The sequence below is a fragment of the Orcinus orca genome, chromosome 11 (assembly GCF_937001465.1).
Source record: "Orcinus orca chromosome 11, mOrcOrc1.1, whole genome shotgun sequence".
Classification (NCBI taxonomy): Eukaryota; Metazoa; Chordata; class Mammalia; order Artiodactyla; family Delphinidae; genus Orcinus; species Orcinus orca.
The window spans coordinates 38,837,859-38,855,970 of NC_064569.1; the positions used below are offsets into that span (position 1 = coordinate 38,837,859).

The following is an 18,112-nucleotide window of genomic DNA, read 5'->3' on the forward strand; positions in this document are numbered from 1 at the left end:
ATATTTTTGGACTGAGATTGACCACAGGTAACTGAAAGCTTGGCAAGTGGAATCACAGATAAAGGGGGACTACTGTATTTAATTTTAGGGCAGTGGGAACAGGCCACTGAAATGAACCCTTTGCAAACAACGCGTCTGATTTAATTCTCTGTCCCAGAGTTCAGCACAGGGCCTGGCGTAATCTAAGGCGCTTAAGATTTGTGAACGAGCAGAAAGGGGAGGAAGTTGAGTGAGGTGGGAAAAGCTGGTGCCTGGCGTTCCTCTGTCCGGGCAGGTGGGTGTAGGGGCGGGGTCAGAGCTGAAGGAGATGTGTCAGGCCACCGTGCGGACCTGTGCAACCTTTCCTTGCAGATCGAGGAGGCTGGCTGGAGCTATGTTGGGGGCTGGACTGGCCAAGGTGGTTCTAAACTTGGAACTAAAAGGTCAGTGCATTACAGGAACGCCTCCTCCTCGTCGCCCTGAAAGGCGGGCCTCGGCACGCGGGCGTCAGTTCATCCAGTCGGGCTCTGCCTGACCAGTGCTGTCTCTGGGTCCGCTCTCCACAAGCTCACAGTTGCCTCATGGGGGCAGACGAGCCAATCCAGACATCTCTTAGCATCTCTGGCAACTCAGAGCCCCAGCGTGTATCCTCAGACGGGGATGAGAAAGTGGGGTAGGGAAGGGGGCACAAGTTAAGAAACTATAAACAAAGTGCCTTCTAACTCTAGCGTTTCTCTCCTTCAATTTTGCTGTCTCTTCCCCAAATTCTATTCCCCTCCCCCTGCCCCAATCAACTAGAACTCTACCCAAGAAGAGCTTCGAACAGATCAGTGCCAACATCACCAAGTTCAACATTCAGGGCCTTGTCATCATCGGGGGCTTTGAGGTGAGTGCCCCCACCCCCGTTCCCCCCGCCCCCACCTTCCCTCTCACCTCATTCCCGCCCCCGCTGCTCTCGTCTTCTCAGGCTTACACGGGGGGCCTAGAGCTGATGGAGGGCAGGAAGCAGTATGACGAGCTCTGCATCCCGTTTGTGGTCATCCCTGCCACGGTCTCCAACAACGTGCCCGGCTCGGACTTCAGCGTGGGGACCGACACGGCTCTCAACACCATCTGCATGGTGAGGGCCGCCACTGCTTCCCAGCCTCTGGCCAGGACTCTAATCCCTGGACCGAGTCTGGGCCTAGAAAGTGAGCCACTTGTTTTGTACCAACCAAGTCACAGTGTTAGAAGAATGCTTCTTCAAGCCCCGGCATTTACACACACTGCCTTTAACCGTGCATATGGTGTCCATCCTCCACGCCTTGTGAGTCCTGTCACCTAGAAAGGCGTCTGTACTCTGCATATCAAATGATTTTTCCTTTCTGAGGTCCTACAGCCTAGTTCTCCTACTCCGAGCAACAGGAGGGGTAGGGACAGCTTCCTTCCAGGGGCGGAGTTCCACACTGTGCTTAGCAGACGTGCCTGCCGTCCCGGAAGGCAAGCACTCGATGAGGCGTAGGGGCCCCGCTGGCCTGGGGAGGATGTCGCTCCAGAGTTCGGTGATGGCAGGGGCCAGCAAAGTGACAAGAATCACACCCCTGACCGTGTCTTTCTATGACCTGTTGTCTTTGCAGACCTGTGACCGCATCAAGCAGTCAGCGGCAGGCACCAAGCGCCGGGTGTTTATCATTGAAACCATGGGTGGCTACTGCGGCTACCTGGCCACCATGGCGGGCCTGGCAGCCGGGGCCGATGCTGCCTATATTTTTGAGGAGGCCTTCACCATTCGAGACCTGCAGGTAGACGGCTACCCAGAGCCCCTCTCCCCGCCCCAGTCTCTCCCCACTGTCCCCATGGCGACCTAAGCTGTGCGAGCCCAAGGCGAGGACAGAGCTGATGTGTGATCTGTGTGGAGTCCTAGAAGGAGCACCGGGCGGGCATTCTCTGGTGTAACCTCCTGTACGTGGCCGCTGCTCCTGGTGACGGAGCATTTGTTTGAAGGGTGGTATGCAGCTAAGCACTTTACGTGCGTTTTTGCATTTTATTTTCATAACAGACATGCAAGGGAGCTATTATCTCCATATTACAGATCAGAAAGGTTTAGTGAGGTTACAAAACCTTTCTAAACTTTGAGTAGGTGGTTTAACTGACTGAGAAAGTCACACACCCACCCCCCCACCCCCGCCAGATTTCCCCTGCTACCAAACCGGAGTCCTCATTCCATTTTTTGAGGGGATACCTTTATGATCCTCGTTTTCCAAGATCCCCGTTCATTGGAAGGAAAAAGAGCCACAAAGTGGAGGGCCGCCGGCTGAGGGAACTCCCTAATCCAAGGGCCCAGCCAACCCCTGCCCGCAGTGGAGGGTGACCTTTTCCCTCCTTCACCCCCAACTCAAAGCCCAATGAAGCGACTGCTTCTGGGTGAATCACTGCTGTACACGGACCCGGACGCAACCCGTTTAGAGACCTACACGGAGAGCAGGGTCAGCCCTCTGAGGGAGAGAGAACTGGAAACCCCTGAAGGAGCCGAAAACTGACAGTTGCCACGCTTTGTCCAACTTTCCCTCTGCCTGTTCTGCCTGTCGCATCTGGAGTCTTAATTTCAGTCTGCACTGACCTTCTTAAAGGGCTTAGGCACGGTTCAGGCCCTGGGCTGTAAATAGCCCTCTTCATGTCCCTCTCCCTCCTGCAGATGCCTGGAGGGGAAGAAGGGATCTATGAGCCTGCCCAGCTGGATCCACTCTCAGCCGGGCTTTGGATTTTCTGTTTCATTTTCAGGTGAATGTGGAACATCTGGTACAAAAGATGAAAACAACTGTGAAGAGGGGACTGGTGTTAAGGTACCTCATCCCCGGTTTGCTCCTAAGTGAAGAGAAGCAATAGTCAGGCTTTGGCCCTAGTCAGACTGCATCCGTGGCTGGGACACCCTGAGGAGTCTGGATACAAATGGAGAGCGCCTGGCCGCGGGGGTAGATGGAACCGGGAGGGGCAAAGCTGACCAAGGCAGAAGGCGGGTGGAGGGAGGGGGACAATGCCCAGCACAGGTTTCGGTCTCTCCTGCAGGAATGAGAAGTGCAATGAGAACTATACCACTGACTTCATCTTCAACTTGTACTCTGAGGAGGGGAAGGGCATCTTCGACAGCAGGAAGAATGTGCTCGGCCACATGCAGCAGGTGCGGAAGACACGCCATGCCCGTCACCAGACAGCCATAAATAACCCCCAACAGTCACTGAATCTCCCAGTAGACTCCGACCCGCTGGAGGCTATCGGGGCTGCCACAGGGCGTGGGCCTGCAGGCTTTTACAGTCACAGAATCAGAAATCTTTACCTTGGAAATGGCCTTAGACATTCTGTGGTTCGTCCTCTTTATTCAGGGCAGGGTTTCTCAACCTTGGCACTCTTGCCATTTTGAGCTGGAAAATTCTTTGTGGTTGTTCTGTGTGGTGTAGGATTGCTTACTTAGCAGCATCCCTGTACTCTTACTCACTAGATGCCAGTAGCACACCCTCCTCACTTGTACGACTGAAAAAATGTCTCTAGACATTACCATATGTCCCCTGGGGGGCCGAATCGTCTCCAGTTGAGAACCACTGGTTCAGATGAAGAAAATGAGGCCACAGAGGAGAACTGCTTTTTTCAGGGCCACTAGTCAAGCTGGAATGAGGTCAAAATGAGCTGGTCCAGTGCTTTCGCCACCATAGCATGCTGCCTTTTGTGGGGAACCTGTGAGATGAGTACAGGCACCTTGCTAGGGTTGGGCTCCATCTCTGGAGTTTCAAGGGGAAAGGAATCCCTTTCTATCACCCACATTCAATCCCCACCCAAGGCAGGCCTCACTCACAGATGATACTAGTGGTCTGAGGCCTACCCCATCCCAAATGTCCCCACAGATGCCTCTTAAGCATTGACCTTTGACCTTTCTATACCCACAGATGAATTCACATTATCTCAGTTTGAATGGGCTTAGCAGCTCCTGCAGGAATGGGGTACTATTGGATAAAGTATGACGACCTATTTTCTGTTTTTCCTTCCTTCCCATTTTCCCACTTCTGCTTTGTTCAGAGAAACTCTGCACCATGTTTTATATTATTCTGAGGTGCTACCAAGAGCATCCAAATTGGGTCACAAGGAACACTTGTGTCATCGATGATGGTGACTGACAGAAGCTGCTAAGCTAATGAGGGGCAGGGAATTGACTGAATGGCCAGTAAGACTAGAAGGAAATGAACAGGGTCATGCAGCTACAGAGCTGGAAGAGGCGACTGTGAGACCAGTCATCCCCTTATTCTGATTAGTTACTCTGAAGTCTGGTGAACGGCCAAATACACCAGGCCAGCTTGCCCTGGCTCCCGGCCCTGCTTCAGGATTTCCTTTCACAGTTAGACTTCCGGATTCCTCTTTCTGGTTATAAACTTTCCTCTGTGTATTCCCATCTCTCTGCCACTTCATTAGAGTCCTTCCCCGTGTAATTTTTATGATTCTTTTTCCAGGGTGGGAGCCCAACTCCATTTGACAGGAATTTTGCCACTAAGATGGGTGCAAAGGCTATGAACTGGATGTCTGGGAAAATCAAAGAGAGTTACCGTAATGGTAGGTGGGGTAAGAGGGTGAGCCCCCTTCCTAGAAGCTGGTTCCCAGTATAGAAGCTGACTGACTATCCCTGTTGCAGGGCGGATCTTTGCCAATACCCCAGACTCGGGCTGTGTTCTGGGGATGCGTAAGAGGGCCCTGGTCTTTCAACCCGTGGCTGAGCTGAAGGAACAGACAGATTTTGAGTGAGTACCTCTACCTCCTGCGGTGGTTCCCTCCCCGGTAGTTTCGAGATCTACCCTTCCCAAGCTACTCACCTTCTTCAGTCCTTTTCTTTTAGGAGTAACACCTGTAGTCGTACTTACTTCAGATCTGCTGCCCAGGCCCCAAATCCAGCCGCTTCTGCTCAACTTCTTCCCGTAGGCTCTGATAGAAGTTGATTGGGGTGCTAGAGATTAAATCGTCATCTACCTCGTTCCTCTGTAGGCACCGCATCCCCAAGGAACAGTGGTGGCTGAAGCTGAGGCCCATCCTCAAAATCCTAGCCAAGTATGAGATTGACTTGGATACCTCAGAGCACGCCCACTTTGAGCACGTCAGTCGGAAGCGGTCCGGAGAAGCTGCCATCTAAACCTCTTTGCAGTGAGAGGAACGGATCGTCTGATCATGGTCAGCTCACCCTGATAGATCCAAGTCCATGCATTCTCAAGTGTTTCAGCTCAGCTCACTTTCAATTAGGTTTCCTTTTATTCTGTAACTGCAGCCATGGTCAGCTCTGGCCAGGGAGCTGGGGCAGGGGGCAAGTAAGCGTAAGCTCCTTGTAGTTAGAATTTATCCTGACTTCCACCCCAGCTTCATGTGTCACACGAGGCTGGGCTCCTCTAGTGCTACTGGTCGATTTCAGTTACTCGGTTAGAATTTTCCTAAAAATAAGCTTTATTTATTTCTTTGTGATAACAAAGTCTTGGTTCCTCTACTACATTTACGACAGTGACAAGCCATAACTACACTAATAAATGCCAACTGGTCACTGTGCTTTTGGTTCTCCTGTTATCATCTTCACAAGTGCATTCCTGTCAGCCTCAAGCACCAGATTCTGCCCAGCAGACACCTAGGAAAATGCAGCCCATGCGCTAACCCCATGTACTTCTCTCTGTTCTTGGACATCTCTTGACTCTGTACACAGGGTCCTAAAGCACAGGACACTGTCCTTATCCTCATCCCGCAACTAGTCCCTCCTGCATCCTCTGCAGCCAACAGGATGCTCCCGTCTTCCTTAAGCATGAAGTTGTGTTTCACCTCTTGATCATCTACCCATTACCCAGCGTTGCTATTTTCCAGCCATCCCCCAATCTCTACTCTTCCTCTAACAATACAGGGTTCTTCCTTCTCAACTTTTCCCCTGTGCTCCTTCCTCGATGAAAGCCAGACACCATTGGTGGGGAGACATGTACATCCTGAATGCCTGGGAAATAGAGACCAGTCCTGGACCTAGTTTGGTGGGTTGGTTGAAATACTGATTAGGAAAATTGTCAGTTCTTATTCAGCTCAATTTGTTTTCTGTCCCATACTGCCTCATTAGCAAGTATCCATGTAATACAGTTGGTTCTTAGGATTGGGACTACAGACTGTTCCCCCAGTTGATAGGATGCTTCCCTGTCAATGCCAGGCTTGAGATTAGTCTCCAATAATCAGATCCTGGCTTTTGGCACAAGCGTACATATTCCTCCCAACCTACACAGTTTCCTCGCTTGCTTGCTGAAGCAGGACGGAAGTTTGAGGTTTTACAAGGGATGGAGGAAAGGATTATCTGTAGTACTTCACTTTTGCTGGCTGTCCAAAGTATAACTGCTATACCCTAAAAACAGTTCTAAAAAATGACCGAGGGCTTCCCTGGTAGCGCAGTGGTTAAGAACCCGCCTGCCAATGCAGGGGACATGGGTTCGAGCCCTGGTCCAGGAAGGTACCACATGCCACGGAGCAACTAAGCCCGTGGGCCACAGCTACTGAGCCCGTGTGCCACAACTACTAAAGCCCACGCGCCTAGAGCCCGTGCTCCGCAACAAGAGAAGCCACCGCAATGAGAAGCCTGCGCACCACAATGAAGAGTAGCCCCCGCTCGCCACAACTAGAGAAAGCCCATGCACAGCAACGAAGACCCAACGCAGCCAAAAATAAATAAAATAAAATAATTTATAAAGCAAACAAAAAATGACCGAGAAGTCTTGTCAGAGCCCAGCATTAAAGCAGCCAAATGCTCTTTGTACAGTTCTTTAAGGGGAAGAAAAATTAATATCAAGCACTGTTATCACTGATTCTTCAAAACAGCCAATGCAGGTGGTGGTAACAGCCCCATTTCAGAGATGAGGACACTGAGGCTCACGGTAATTAAATAATGTACAGAAAAGTAGGAACAGTAGAAATTGCCAAACTTGCTTTTAGAACTGTTTATTTCTTTTTTTTTTAAGTGAGCAAAAAACACCAACAGCAAAAGGACAAAAGCGGACAAACTTTTTCAAATTAGCTGTGTCAGCAGTTCATTTTTATTTATAGTTCCCAATCAGTTAAAAAAAAAAGTTTTCCACATTTGCATAAGGTCATCTAGGATCAATAACAACTTGATCTAGTTTAGGAACATGAAAAGGGAGAGTACTGTAGACTAAGTATTGTTCACTAAAACAGATCTTTTTTGGGTAGGTGGGTCATCTCTGAGGAAGCTCTTATAATGCTCCTCCCCCACTCCTCAACTCTCCACCCCCTCCACCAATGTCTAGTATAGATCAGTAAAAAGTAAAGTTTCCAAAACACCTGAAAACAAAACAAAACAAAACAAATTCCAAACTCTTAGCAGAGTGAATGAAGAAGACCAGAGAGAAAAGGCAGCCCAACCCACGTCCTCCTGTGCTACAGCAAACACCTTTGCCTACGGCGCAGGAAGTGCCTATCAAGCCCACTAGAGCAAACTGGCTGTCAGGAGGAGAAAGAACTGCATTAGAAGAAAAGTTCTGAGGACTTTTAGTTCTTAGGACTGCTTAGAACCTCCTATCCCTTCTACTATATGGAAAGCAGCAAGACCGTCTTTCTAAAATAATATTGCTGAACTACTGTAACCCTTGGGCACACCCATGGAAAAGAAGCAAAGGCTGCCCTTCCCTTCGATGGTGAGAAAGGGGGCCAGTCCCTTCTGAATGCCCCAGGATGATTCTAGGGATATCATCCAGCCCAATTCTGAACGTGCACACCATTTGAGGTTGTAGTATCTTCATTTGGGGGCTGCAATTGTTAGCTGGAATTTTCTTAAACTTCTTCACAGATCAATTAAAATGTTTCTAAGAGGGATTCTTCTGAAAACGTTAATCAGGTCCCCAAAGGAAAACCAAACACATGTTCTATAAATACGCTTCATCTTCCGAGACAAATTTAGTCTCACTGTTGACTTTTTCCCTAAAGGGAGGGTTAGGGAGACCTCTTCCTTTTCAGGGTGCAATATGAAAGGCCAGGTAAGTAAGAAACAGAAACAAAAGTGAGGGACGTTTTTGGTTGCTTGGTTTGGGGAGGGGAGGTGATGTGGAGGTTACTGTTGTGACATGTTGCCTCGAAATAGAAACCACAGAGCAGGAACAACTGCTTTCCCTGTTTTCCAAGACAGAGACAGTGCTGCAGGGCAAAACCTCACCCAGAATTGCCTGCCTGACGGTGCACTCGTCTCCTCTGGGCTATTCTACGAGTAACAGGTATTCCTTCAGAGAAGCTGGCAATGGAAGGCCCTTCACCGCATCCGGCAGATACTGGAGTCCCAGGCTCCGGCGCACAGCATAGCGAGAGAGGGTTTTGAGGGTCCCTGGCGCTGAGCACAGAACAGTCAGTTTTTCACATAGCTGCTGGTCTTTGGCCACTTCTCGTGGCATGGTGCCATTTTTCCTTAATTCAAAGTGTCCCACAGCTCTGTGGAGGAGCTCAAAGCAAGAGTCCTCTTTCTCTGTTCCAAGTCCCCTGACTAGCAGAGCCACCAGGCGGGAGATGGGCGTCTGGCCTTTTAGGTTGATGACTCTGACCTCCGCACCATAATCAAGAAGGATGCTGATGCTCTCAAGATTTCCCTTCATGGCAGCCCAGCTGAGCGGGGTGTCATTGTTGTAATCCAGGGCGTTGACAGAGGCCCCGCTCTCCAGGAGGGCGCGCACACACTCGGCATTGTTCTTAAAGGCTGCCCAGTGAAGTGGGGTGTCTCGGTTGCCGTCCAGTGCATTGGGGTTTGCACCATATTCCAACAGGACTTCCACACAAGCCTCATCTTTCTCAGCTGCATAGTGGAGGGCTGTTCGGTTATAACCATCCAGGGCATTCACCTGTAAAGGGGGAGCAACTACATTACAGTGTATAGACGACTGAGAGGACGACAGGCTGGCAAAGACACCTGCATGTGTCTATCCATTACCTTTGCTATGTAACGTTCTGAACATGAGGGTCAACAAGCAATTCCCAGGGAGTCATGGTGATCAGGATGGAGCTATGACAGGAGCTGAGGAGCAAATAGGAAAACAACTGTCCCCAGACAACCGACACTATGATGTCCACCGATTAGCTGGCCTGCATTATCTAGGGTTTTGCTTCCACGTTCTTATTTACTATTCACTAGGACCTCTACCACAGGGTAAGGGGAAAGAAAGAGAAGATGAAGTCTAAGTCCTCGTAACTACTCTGAAAGATGTTTATTGGAAAGCGGCTTGCATATACTGGCTAGAGAAAAGGTTTTGGATTATTTTACTTATCCTGACTCACTCTGTATCCCGTGGCTAATGGCAACCAGACTGAAAAATAATGAGGTCAAGATTCTGCCCATGTAGCTCTGCTGTGTTCTTTAACCATCCAGAGAAGCTCAGATTGTTCATCCAAGTCATCCCCCTGCAAACATATGCTGTGAGGTCACAAGAGAGCCTGGAGGAAAGCATGTGGAGGAAAGAACACAGATCTTCCAGTGCTGGAAGAGCAGCTGGCTTGCTAAAACTCAGCATCACCTATAATTTTTGAAGGCTACAAAGACTTCAGATCCCAGGTTTAAATAGCGAATTATCTTCTCCCATGAAAGGCACTAAAAAAAAAAAAAAAAACCCTGCGATATTTAACTGAGTTCAACCTTCTACTTAGCTAAAAACTGCCTCCCCCACCGCCCCCTGGGGTAGTTTCACTTTTATCATTGACATTAATCACTGGCTTTCACTTCAGGGTCACTCATAAAAGTTATGGGATAGTTAATGACAAGTAGAGAACGACATGGCGGTGTGGAGGTGAGGATGCTGGGGGCTGCAGCAGGCTTACCGACCAGTGTGTCTGGGGCCTGCACACCAGCTTCATGCATGTCTGATTCAGATGAGTGCCGCAGCGTGTGCACCTTGAGGATGCCTCAAAAGCTGTTGAAACTGCTGATTTATTTATTTAATAGGCACTTACTTAGTAATTACTACATGCCAGTGCTCTAAACAGTTTACCTTATGAAGAAGACACCACTATCATCCTCATTTTACAGATGGGGAAACTGAGGCAAAGAAAGGTTAAGTAACTTGTTCAAGGTCACACAGCTGGAAGTGACAGAGCTGGAATTCAAATTTATGAAGTATGGTTCCAGACTCTGTTCTTTTAATCATTCATTATACTATGCTGCTTCTTGCTAATGCCAATAAAAAGTAATCTATGTTTTTTTATGTTAAGATACATTCGAAAGAAAATAGGAACAAGATATGCTAAGACAGAAAAAAAATCAGTGGGCAGAAAGAGCACAAGTAGCTCAGTCCTGGGGAAGGGGCTGCCTAGTGATCTATTTTCCAGTGACAGAGGTATTAGAAGTGTACATCCAGTAGCAAGTCTCAAGTGGTTTACGTTGGATCAGGGTTGAGGGGCCTGGATAGTCAACAGGCAATGACAGGATTAAATGGAAATATAAACAACCCTAGAAGGAAGGCTGAGAGATTAAGGGGAGATAAAAATTCCCTCTTCCTGGAGTCATGGACAGTGTAAGAAAGAAAGGCAAAGGAATGAAATACTTCGGATGATTCACCATTACATTTTGTTTTAATATTGGCCACGCCAATGTTACCAGGAGCTAGAAGGTGGGAAGAAATGGGAGAAGAGACAAGAAATTGTAGGAAAGTGTGAAGCTCAAGTTTAGTGCATCACTGATGTGACAGCGTCAGAAACCTTACCTCAGCTCCCTTCTCCAGCAGTAATTCCACACAGTCAGCATCGGACACCATGCAGGCACAGTGCAGGGGCTTCAGCGTGCCGTGGGTACAGTTCACATCTGCTCCCTGTGGGCGGAAGGAAAGTTCGATCGGTGTCTTCAGCTCTCGCTCACCACGCAGGACAAGACTCAGAACAAGGTCCGGGGGGGAAAAGGGTCCTAACTCTGTACTGTAAACATACTACCAGCCCCAGTTTCTATTCCTATTCATTAAATGATATTATAATGCCAATATCCAAACCAAGAGAATACACTGAAGATGAACGAAAGGAACTGTCGCTCCCTTAGATCAAGTCATTAAGATTCTCCACAAGCTAGACTGCCAGATGGTCATTTGGACATCACTGAGGACATAACCTTATATGTAAAAGCAGTGGAACCTTATCATCAGGCAGGAAGGCTGGAAAAGCAATCAACTTTCTATGGCTACCATGCTCTGAAAAAGTCAGGAAAGGGAGTCTTTCAGCCTGAAGCCAGGAGAACTGGCATGCTCTTTTGCCACCTGACAGATGACCATCACTAATAGTAAGGTCATCTTAATGTTATCTCTTTGTTTATAAACATCTTCAAAGTAGCCTATCATTATCAGCATTCTCTGCCACCTAGCCCCCCACTGGTACTTCTATTTCAAATCTGGTAAAGAAGACGGAGATACCACAGCAGACCAAAGTCACAGAATGACTCAGCAGCAGAGCTAGAATTAGAACGTGACCAAGTTTCTACTGCTGAGTCTTCTGATACCACTTTTGCCGAGAACAAGCTAATGCTGTATGACTTTTTCTTCTCACAGCTGTGCCACACAACTCTGAAGCAGCTACAGGGCTCTAGGCTTTAAATAAGGACTCTAAAGTTGTTAAAAAAGAATGTACAGAAGTAACTATCTGGATGCATTCTCTAGTGACCAAAAAAATTACCCTGTAACTTCTCTTCAACAGGAATAATACACAGAAAAAGGCATCAAAGCCCTTCTAGGATACTAGTCATTCAACAGAATTACTGAATAGTAGTGGTTAGACATCAGATAGTTAAGTTTTCTTAAGTCAAAAATTACCATGCATGTTAGGGGTTGATCTTCTCTGTGGAACTTTAAGTGGTGGCTGTTGGTAAGACAGAAGGCCAGTGATATCTCTCCATGTAATTATTACAAAACACAAGGATTTGAAAGCCGCTTATGCTTTGCTTGCCTCCTTCCTCCCTTAGTACAGCATGTGTTGAAGACTTTGAGCTTGCTGGGTCCCATGTGCACCATATGCAGACGGAGATTTTATAGAGAACAAGGGACTAGGTTTATCTAGAACATAATTCCTGAAGAAAAATATCATAGGCGCAAAGTGAAAGGCAGAAGGGAAGAGAAGCAAAACATAGGCTAAATATATTTTAATGGTCAAGTTAATACATTTTAGAAGACTGTAAAAACTCCCTGTGATCTTGTGCTGAGTCAGAGCTGCAAACCTGTCATCCATTAGGATTCCCCGGGAGCTTTCCCACTTCACCTCCCCAAGGGCTCTCGCATCAACACAGCGCACTCACCCCTCTGATGAGGTCCTCTACATTGTCATGTGGGAAGGAGCGAATGGCAGCGATTGTTCGGATTAAGCGCTCTGAGAGAGAGTATTTGCTCTGAATGCTCTGCATAATATACCACATACTGGAACTCATCAAGGCTCAGAGTACGTTCACATGCTCCAAACTGCCTGAAACAAAGATGTTTTAGGCATACACAGTCTCGCTGAGCACACCTGTCCTTAGTTAGAGGTTCTCTGAGGCCTTCCCACTACTAAAACCAGATTTCAAATAGATCAATGATTCATTCATTAATATCATTTTTTCTTAATCATAAGAAATAGATTATAATAGTTGCTGAAGGAGCTGGGTAAACCTGGATGCAAATGTTCTGACCCTTGAAATCTCAGTTCTACTCTCTGACCTAGCCTAGCACAAGATTTCCCCAAGACGCTCCAAGCTCCCCATGGAGCTCTGTGTGGTTTAAAAAAGACTAGGCAAGGAAGGGGATTCTTTTAAAGGCTAAAGATGCCACAAAGCATTCTTTTCCTCCTCTGAATTATGTGGTCTTTATTATCAGCATCCCCTTTAGGTTACTTGTTACATGTGGCCTTGCAGTATAGTTATGGTCATATTGTCTTTCCATCTAAACTGTAATCAATTGGAAGGCAAGGTCCTTGTCTTCTACTTTTTTGGCCCATATAAGGCCAGCCACAGAGTCTTACAAAAAGTAGGTACTTAATAAATACTGGTTGATTGACTGACTAAAGGTATGGGAGTGATTGCTACTTGTGAGAAGAGATGGAACAAATACAAATGACAAGGCATCTGTGAAACAGTTTAAAATGTCTTCAGCAAAGAAAAAAATAGGAAGTTTTTGAGGTAATATTCTAAAATAAGGAAGGAACGCCAAAGTATAATTACTCTGGGGTCATCTATATAAAATTAGAAAAAAATTTCAAAGTTCACACCAATGACATATGCTTGCAGTTGTACGAAAACAAGCACATTTAAGAGTGAAAAATGAATTTAAAAATTGGCCATTTGTGACAACTGTGAAGCAGACTTGAGTTCGGCGTTGGAAGAAGAAAATAATGCAATATACATAAATTCAACTATGATAAGTTTCGGCTGTATAAGAGCCATGTATCAGTTGGGGAACACTTAAGATTACAGCAAAGAAGGTGGAGTATTTCTATGAAAAAGCATATATCAAACTGTAGAGAAAGCACGGTATGCTGTACGGCTCTCTAGGTATAACTGTTTAGGAATCCATGTTCTTATCAAACTATAAGCTCCTTGGCGGTAAATACAGTGTTATTTTTAACAGTGCCTCACACATGGCAGGTTCTCAATAAATATCTGTTGAACCAGTGTAAAGCTTATTACTTTGGATCCTAAAAAAATCCAAGACTTGCAGTAATTAAACATCTTATGCATATGATGACTACTAAGGGAAAAATCCAAAAATTATTTTGGTCATTTCATACTATGTAATTTTTGCCTTTTGTGAAGGACTATCCCCTTATACATTATGCAATATACTATAAACTCTAATAGTTTCCATTTTGCTAATCAGTAGCCATTTATCTGTTTAAAATATATACAGTATTAATTAATGGAATGCAAGTTAAAAATATTCAATTCATAGGTATCAATGATTCAAATTGGGTATTCTCCCCTACTTTATTAAGAATAAGTAAACTTACACACTTGTTTATATGCCTCCCTGAAATTTTCTAGATAGTTTAGACTTGGCATACGTTTTAATCTCTCCAACAGCCACGAAACTCCTCAGAGACAAAGGGTCTGTATCTTACACTTCATTGTTGCAAGGAAAAAGGGGGAAAAGGCATAGCTGCATTTGAGTCAGCGATTTCAAGAACGGGGACAGAAAACAGAGCGTCCAAAGTGGAAGGCTTACACCGAAGTGGTTCTGTTAACCATTTCCGGGTCATGATAATCTGAAAAAACTACACCCTGCAATCATTTTCGGAGCGCCCTTGGGCTCCACGCTAAGAACTCCTAACTCAGAATATGACCACTGGTCCTCTGCTGCTGCCGCCTCGAAGCTCGTGCTGAAGAGTGAAACTTCGGGGCACATAGACAACATTCACCGTCAGGGAGGGTCAACGAAATCTAAACTCGACGTATATCCGGGCAGCAGCCTATGCACGGTTTGACCCCAAGTCTCCCCTTTCCTCCGCTGGTACTGGAAGTCCTCTCTCTCCCGTTTTCTTTCACTTCGGATCCAGAGACAACCCCAAGGTTTTTTTTTTTATTATTATTTTTTATTGCGAAGCTAGAAGCAAAGTAGGAGAGAGGTGACGTTCAAGAGCTCTGGTGCTAGTGAGACCAGGCTTCCGCCCACCCAGGCGGGCCCCCGCCCCACCGCGCCTGCTTGGGGGAGGAGTCGCGGCAGCTTGGTCTCGCCGAATCTAGGGGGGTGATGGACAACTGCACGAAATGCGAAGACATGTGGTGTCACTTTCCGCACGGGCTCCTCAGAGACCGCAGCAATTCCAGCGGGTCTCCCGGGGCCGGTATTGAAACGGGGTCGCGAAATCTGGCAGGGGAGCCCCTGAGGCGGACCAACCCCTGCCCCGATCTCCCCAAGGCCCGGAACGAGGTCCCAGCCTCGAGGGCTGGCGGACCCCGAGCTGGGAGTGGAGGAAGCATTACTGGGCGTGGTGCCCCGGATTAGGGAACCAGGCTGCAGACATTTTTGCAGCGGGGTAACACTCACCGAACTGCAGGGCTGACCTGGGTGGTGAAAGCCGCTGTCAAGACGTGACCCGGAAGCAGAAGTTACCTCCCGGGGGCCCCTCTGTTTACAGGATAGGTGACTAGAACGGGCGCCTGCGCAGCGACCAGTGTCCGAAGGCGGAACGCGCCTGCGCAGGCTTGTGACGCCGCCTTGGTCCAACCAAGGCTTAGTTAACCACTTTGCTATCTAGCCCCGCCACAGGGTTTGCGCAGGCGCAATGTAGCGCTGTCGGCTGCTGGCCAGGCGCTGAGTCCGTGGCGGTCGTGGGCAAAGAGCTCACTCCCCGCTGGCTGTTCGACCAACTCCGTGGGGCTGTGCCTGCGTGGAGCAGGCCTGCAATGAGTTCATCCGAGCCCTCCGCTGCCTCCCACTGTCTCCATCTGATACCGGACCTGAACAGCCAATTCCCAGATTATTCCCAAACTCGCGACACCGATGCGGTTCGTTAGGAGAATAAACTGTTAGTAAGAAGTGTCTTTGGCAAATAAAAGAGACTTCCAGCATTTTTCATAACATTGGAACGCATCGATGCACCTCGGAACCCTTCTGGTTATTGTCCACCCTCCCTCAAAGGAAACTATTGATATATCAAAGATAAACAAGCACTCATGAGGAGCACTAGCCCAAATGTTGAGGGCTGAACAAATACGTACATGCTGACATTAACCTTTCCCAACCAGAGAGATGCTGACACCTCCGAGTGATGATTTTTTCCATACAAAGCATAAACATTTCGAAGCCAGCTGCACGTGGTGGTGCATGCGAAGAGTAAAGCAGCCCACACAGGCAGACTGTTAAGAGCCGTGATCTACCCCGCAGCCCGTTTAACCAAGAGTTCCCCAGCACCCCTTCCTCAAAGCTTGCTCTGAGCAACAGAATTTGACCAGTTTGAGAGTAAAGCAGGGCCCAGATAGTTCTTGTATGTCAGCGAGGGAATGGCGAACTGGAAAAGTTCAGTGAGTCTCCTCCCAACATCGTATAAATTAAGGATGCTTAGTACATTTCCTTATTATTAAGGATTGGGAGACAGATTTGCAAACAGTCAATTGCAGTTAAAGATCACTATTTCAACAACATTTTACTGTACAAAGCTGATGTTGAAGAACAGTTCTACTTCATGGTGAGATCAAGAGAGTGTAGAGAGAGAGAGGGTCTGTGAAGAGGTTTCTTGTGGAGAAATGTGTTTTGTTGAGATCCCGCTCCCTTCCCACTCAGAGGAAGAGGCAGTGCTGGTGCTGCATCCTTCTCAAGCCTAAAGAGGGGACTCTGTGGGACCAGAGAGCTTGGAAATTGTTTCCCATAGTTGTAAAACACAGAGGACTGCACTGACTCTTGCATATAAATAAAAGAAGGCAGTGGCCATAAAACAGAGGTGGCTGCATTGGGATCCACCAGCACACCCAGATTCGGTAGGGATGACAAATGTGAAATGTTTTCCTGGACCCAATGTGGGCCACATAGAGGACAGTCAGCATGAGGTTGCCTTTGGTCTATTCAAAAGACTTGTCTAGAGGTGTAGAGGGACCCAGTGACCAGAAGTTAGAGATGAACGCAGGAATCCTAGAAACCAGAGAGGCTGTTGCAGACAACCACCTGTGTCTGTCTAGGCCAAAGGGACTCAAGTGAGAGGTCTCTGATGATGGGACTCTCCCAAGAACCTCTAAAAGCACCTTACAAGAGAAAGAGTAACCATGTACCAGACCCAGGTAGTACAGACCCATCCTATCAAAACAGAACTGCCCTATCCCCTTGGTTGTCCTGCCTCCTCCCACTTGTACACAGCAGATCAAACAGCAGTTAGCTAGTGGTAAGCTGAGGAGAAACCTGAAGGCAGCAGCCACCAGCCACAGGAGGCAGCCACCAGCCCTCCCTCATGGGGGAGGGGAGGAGAGGGCTTAGACTAGCACCTTAGAATGAAGCCTGAAGTATTTGGTTACCATCTTGGACTAGAAACATTCTAATTACTAAATCAAGACTCTTTTTTTGACTTAAAATGACTGTTACTTAAAATACTGTCCATTATCAAAGAATAAACCAAAAAGTCAGAGAATCTGCCCAATTTTCCATTCAGGGGCATGAATTATCCCCTCCTAATAAATATTTTTAAAAGATGATAAAAGCCAAAAAGTAAAGTGGTATTTTGATCATATCCCATGAATCTTCCATTCAACATCCCAACACCATCTCTATATATTTCAGCTTATTTACAATCTTCATGCTTTGATTACAAGTGATTCCCTGAGTTTGGTTTTTTTTTTAATATGTTGTGTCTCTCATAAGACTTTTATTTTTTCTTCTCTCCCTTGCTAGTTCTAGTTCTGTTTTGAAGAACTGTTCATGAGATGGTGTTGATTGACAGTACAACTAGTGTTCCTATTTTCAGACCTTGGCATAAACTGGAACTAGAAATCTGATAATAATGTTTTGCTTGTAATGAATGCTGTTATCACTGTTCAACATATATTAGTATCCAGTCTCCGTGGATAGATGCCATAGAACTGTCCCAGGTTACAAATCTGGGTGTCTTTCTTCTTGAGTGCTGCAGCAACCTAACAGTGGTGGGCTTTTGTACAACTCCTTTTTGGAGTGAAAAAACTCCTTTTTTCACCAGTTGGCTCCAAACCGTTTCCTGATTTTGAGCGCAGTCCTCTAGAATGACAATTCCTGGAGGAGAGGAATTCTGCCCTGCAAGCTCTCTTAAGTGGTAACACGAAACACAAGTTTTCTGGCTTCTGTCTAGAACTCATCAATTACTCTTCTGACTAAAAAGCCTCGTCCTTCTTCAGGGGCTGCTTGACTAATGTTGATGAAAAAGTTTTCCTCACACCTTTCCTAGAGAAAGGTGACTTAAGTAAGAAGAAGTGATTCCTTCCAAAGAAGCTCTTCCCCCATCACCAAAGAAAATGAAAAGAACCAAAAGGAAGTTTGAGATACCCTAAGAGTGAAGGAAAGCTGTCAAAATTAACAACGTGGAGTGAAAAGATAAGATCCAAGTGTCAGACTGGTTGGGAAAAATAGCTTTCTTTCATTAGTATAATGGTGCATTTTCTCTTTCTATTTTGAGTTTCTTTAAGTTTTAGGATTATCACTTGTAGTGTATTCCTTAATTT

General features: G+C 46.8%; 2 protein-coding genes across 17 annotated transcripts in view; one reads left to right on the forward strand and one right to left on the reverse strand.

The window, feature by feature from the left end:
* Positions 1 to 5,529, forward strand: part of PFKM (phosphofructokinase, muscle) — a 43,482-nt gene extending 37,953 nt beyond the window's left edge. For all 11 annotated transcript variants that reach the window (XM_033436458.2, XM_049695062.1, XM_049695061.1 and 8 more), the window contains 9 exons: positions 352 to 422; positions 778 to 865; positions 947 to 1,099; positions 1,596 to 1,760; positions 2,740 to 2,801; positions 3,025 to 3,136; positions 4,455 to 4,554; positions 4,634 to 4,739; positions 4,981 to 5,529. In XM_033436458.2, coding sequence (XP_033292349.1) covers positions 352 to 422; positions 778 to 865; positions 947 to 1,099; positions 1,596 to 1,760; positions 2,740 to 2,801; positions 3,025 to 3,136; positions 4,455 to 4,554; positions 4,634 to 4,739; positions 4,981 to 5,125 — 1,002 coding nt within the window. In that variant the 3' untranslated portion in view covers positions 5,126 to 5,529. The remainder of the gene's footprint in view (positions 1 to 351; positions 423 to 777; positions 866 to 946; positions 1,100 to 1,595; positions 1,761 to 2,739; positions 2,802 to 3,024; positions 3,137 to 4,454; positions 4,555 to 4,633; positions 4,740 to 4,980) is intronic.
* A 1,397-nt stretch (positions 5,530 to 6,926) lies between these two features.
* ASB8 (ankyrin repeat and SOCS box containing 8) overlaps positions 6,927 to 18,112 on the reverse strand; it is a 35,663-nt gene continuing 24,477 nt past the window's right edge. The window contains exons 1-4 of one of the 6 annotated variants that reach the window (XM_004274399.3): positions 14,982 to 15,139; positions 12,263 to 12,422; positions 10,695 to 10,799; positions 6,927 to 8,843 (exon numbers count right to left, since the gene is read on the reverse strand). In XM_004274399.3, the coding sequence (XP_004274447.1) occupies positions 8,211 to 8,843; positions 10,695 to 10,799; positions 12,263 to 12,391 (867 nt within the window). In that variant the 5' untranslated portion in view covers positions 12,392 to 12,422; positions 14,982 to 15,139 and the 3' untranslated portion in view covers positions 6,927 to 8,210. Of the gene's footprint in view, positions 8,844 to 10,694; positions 10,800 to 11,783; positions 12,038 to 12,262; positions 12,427 to 14,981; positions 15,140 to 18,112 lie in introns of those variants that run through there. The other 5 variants (XM_033436446.2, XM_033436448.2, XM_012534630.3 and 2 more) reach the window with 5 other exon arrangements.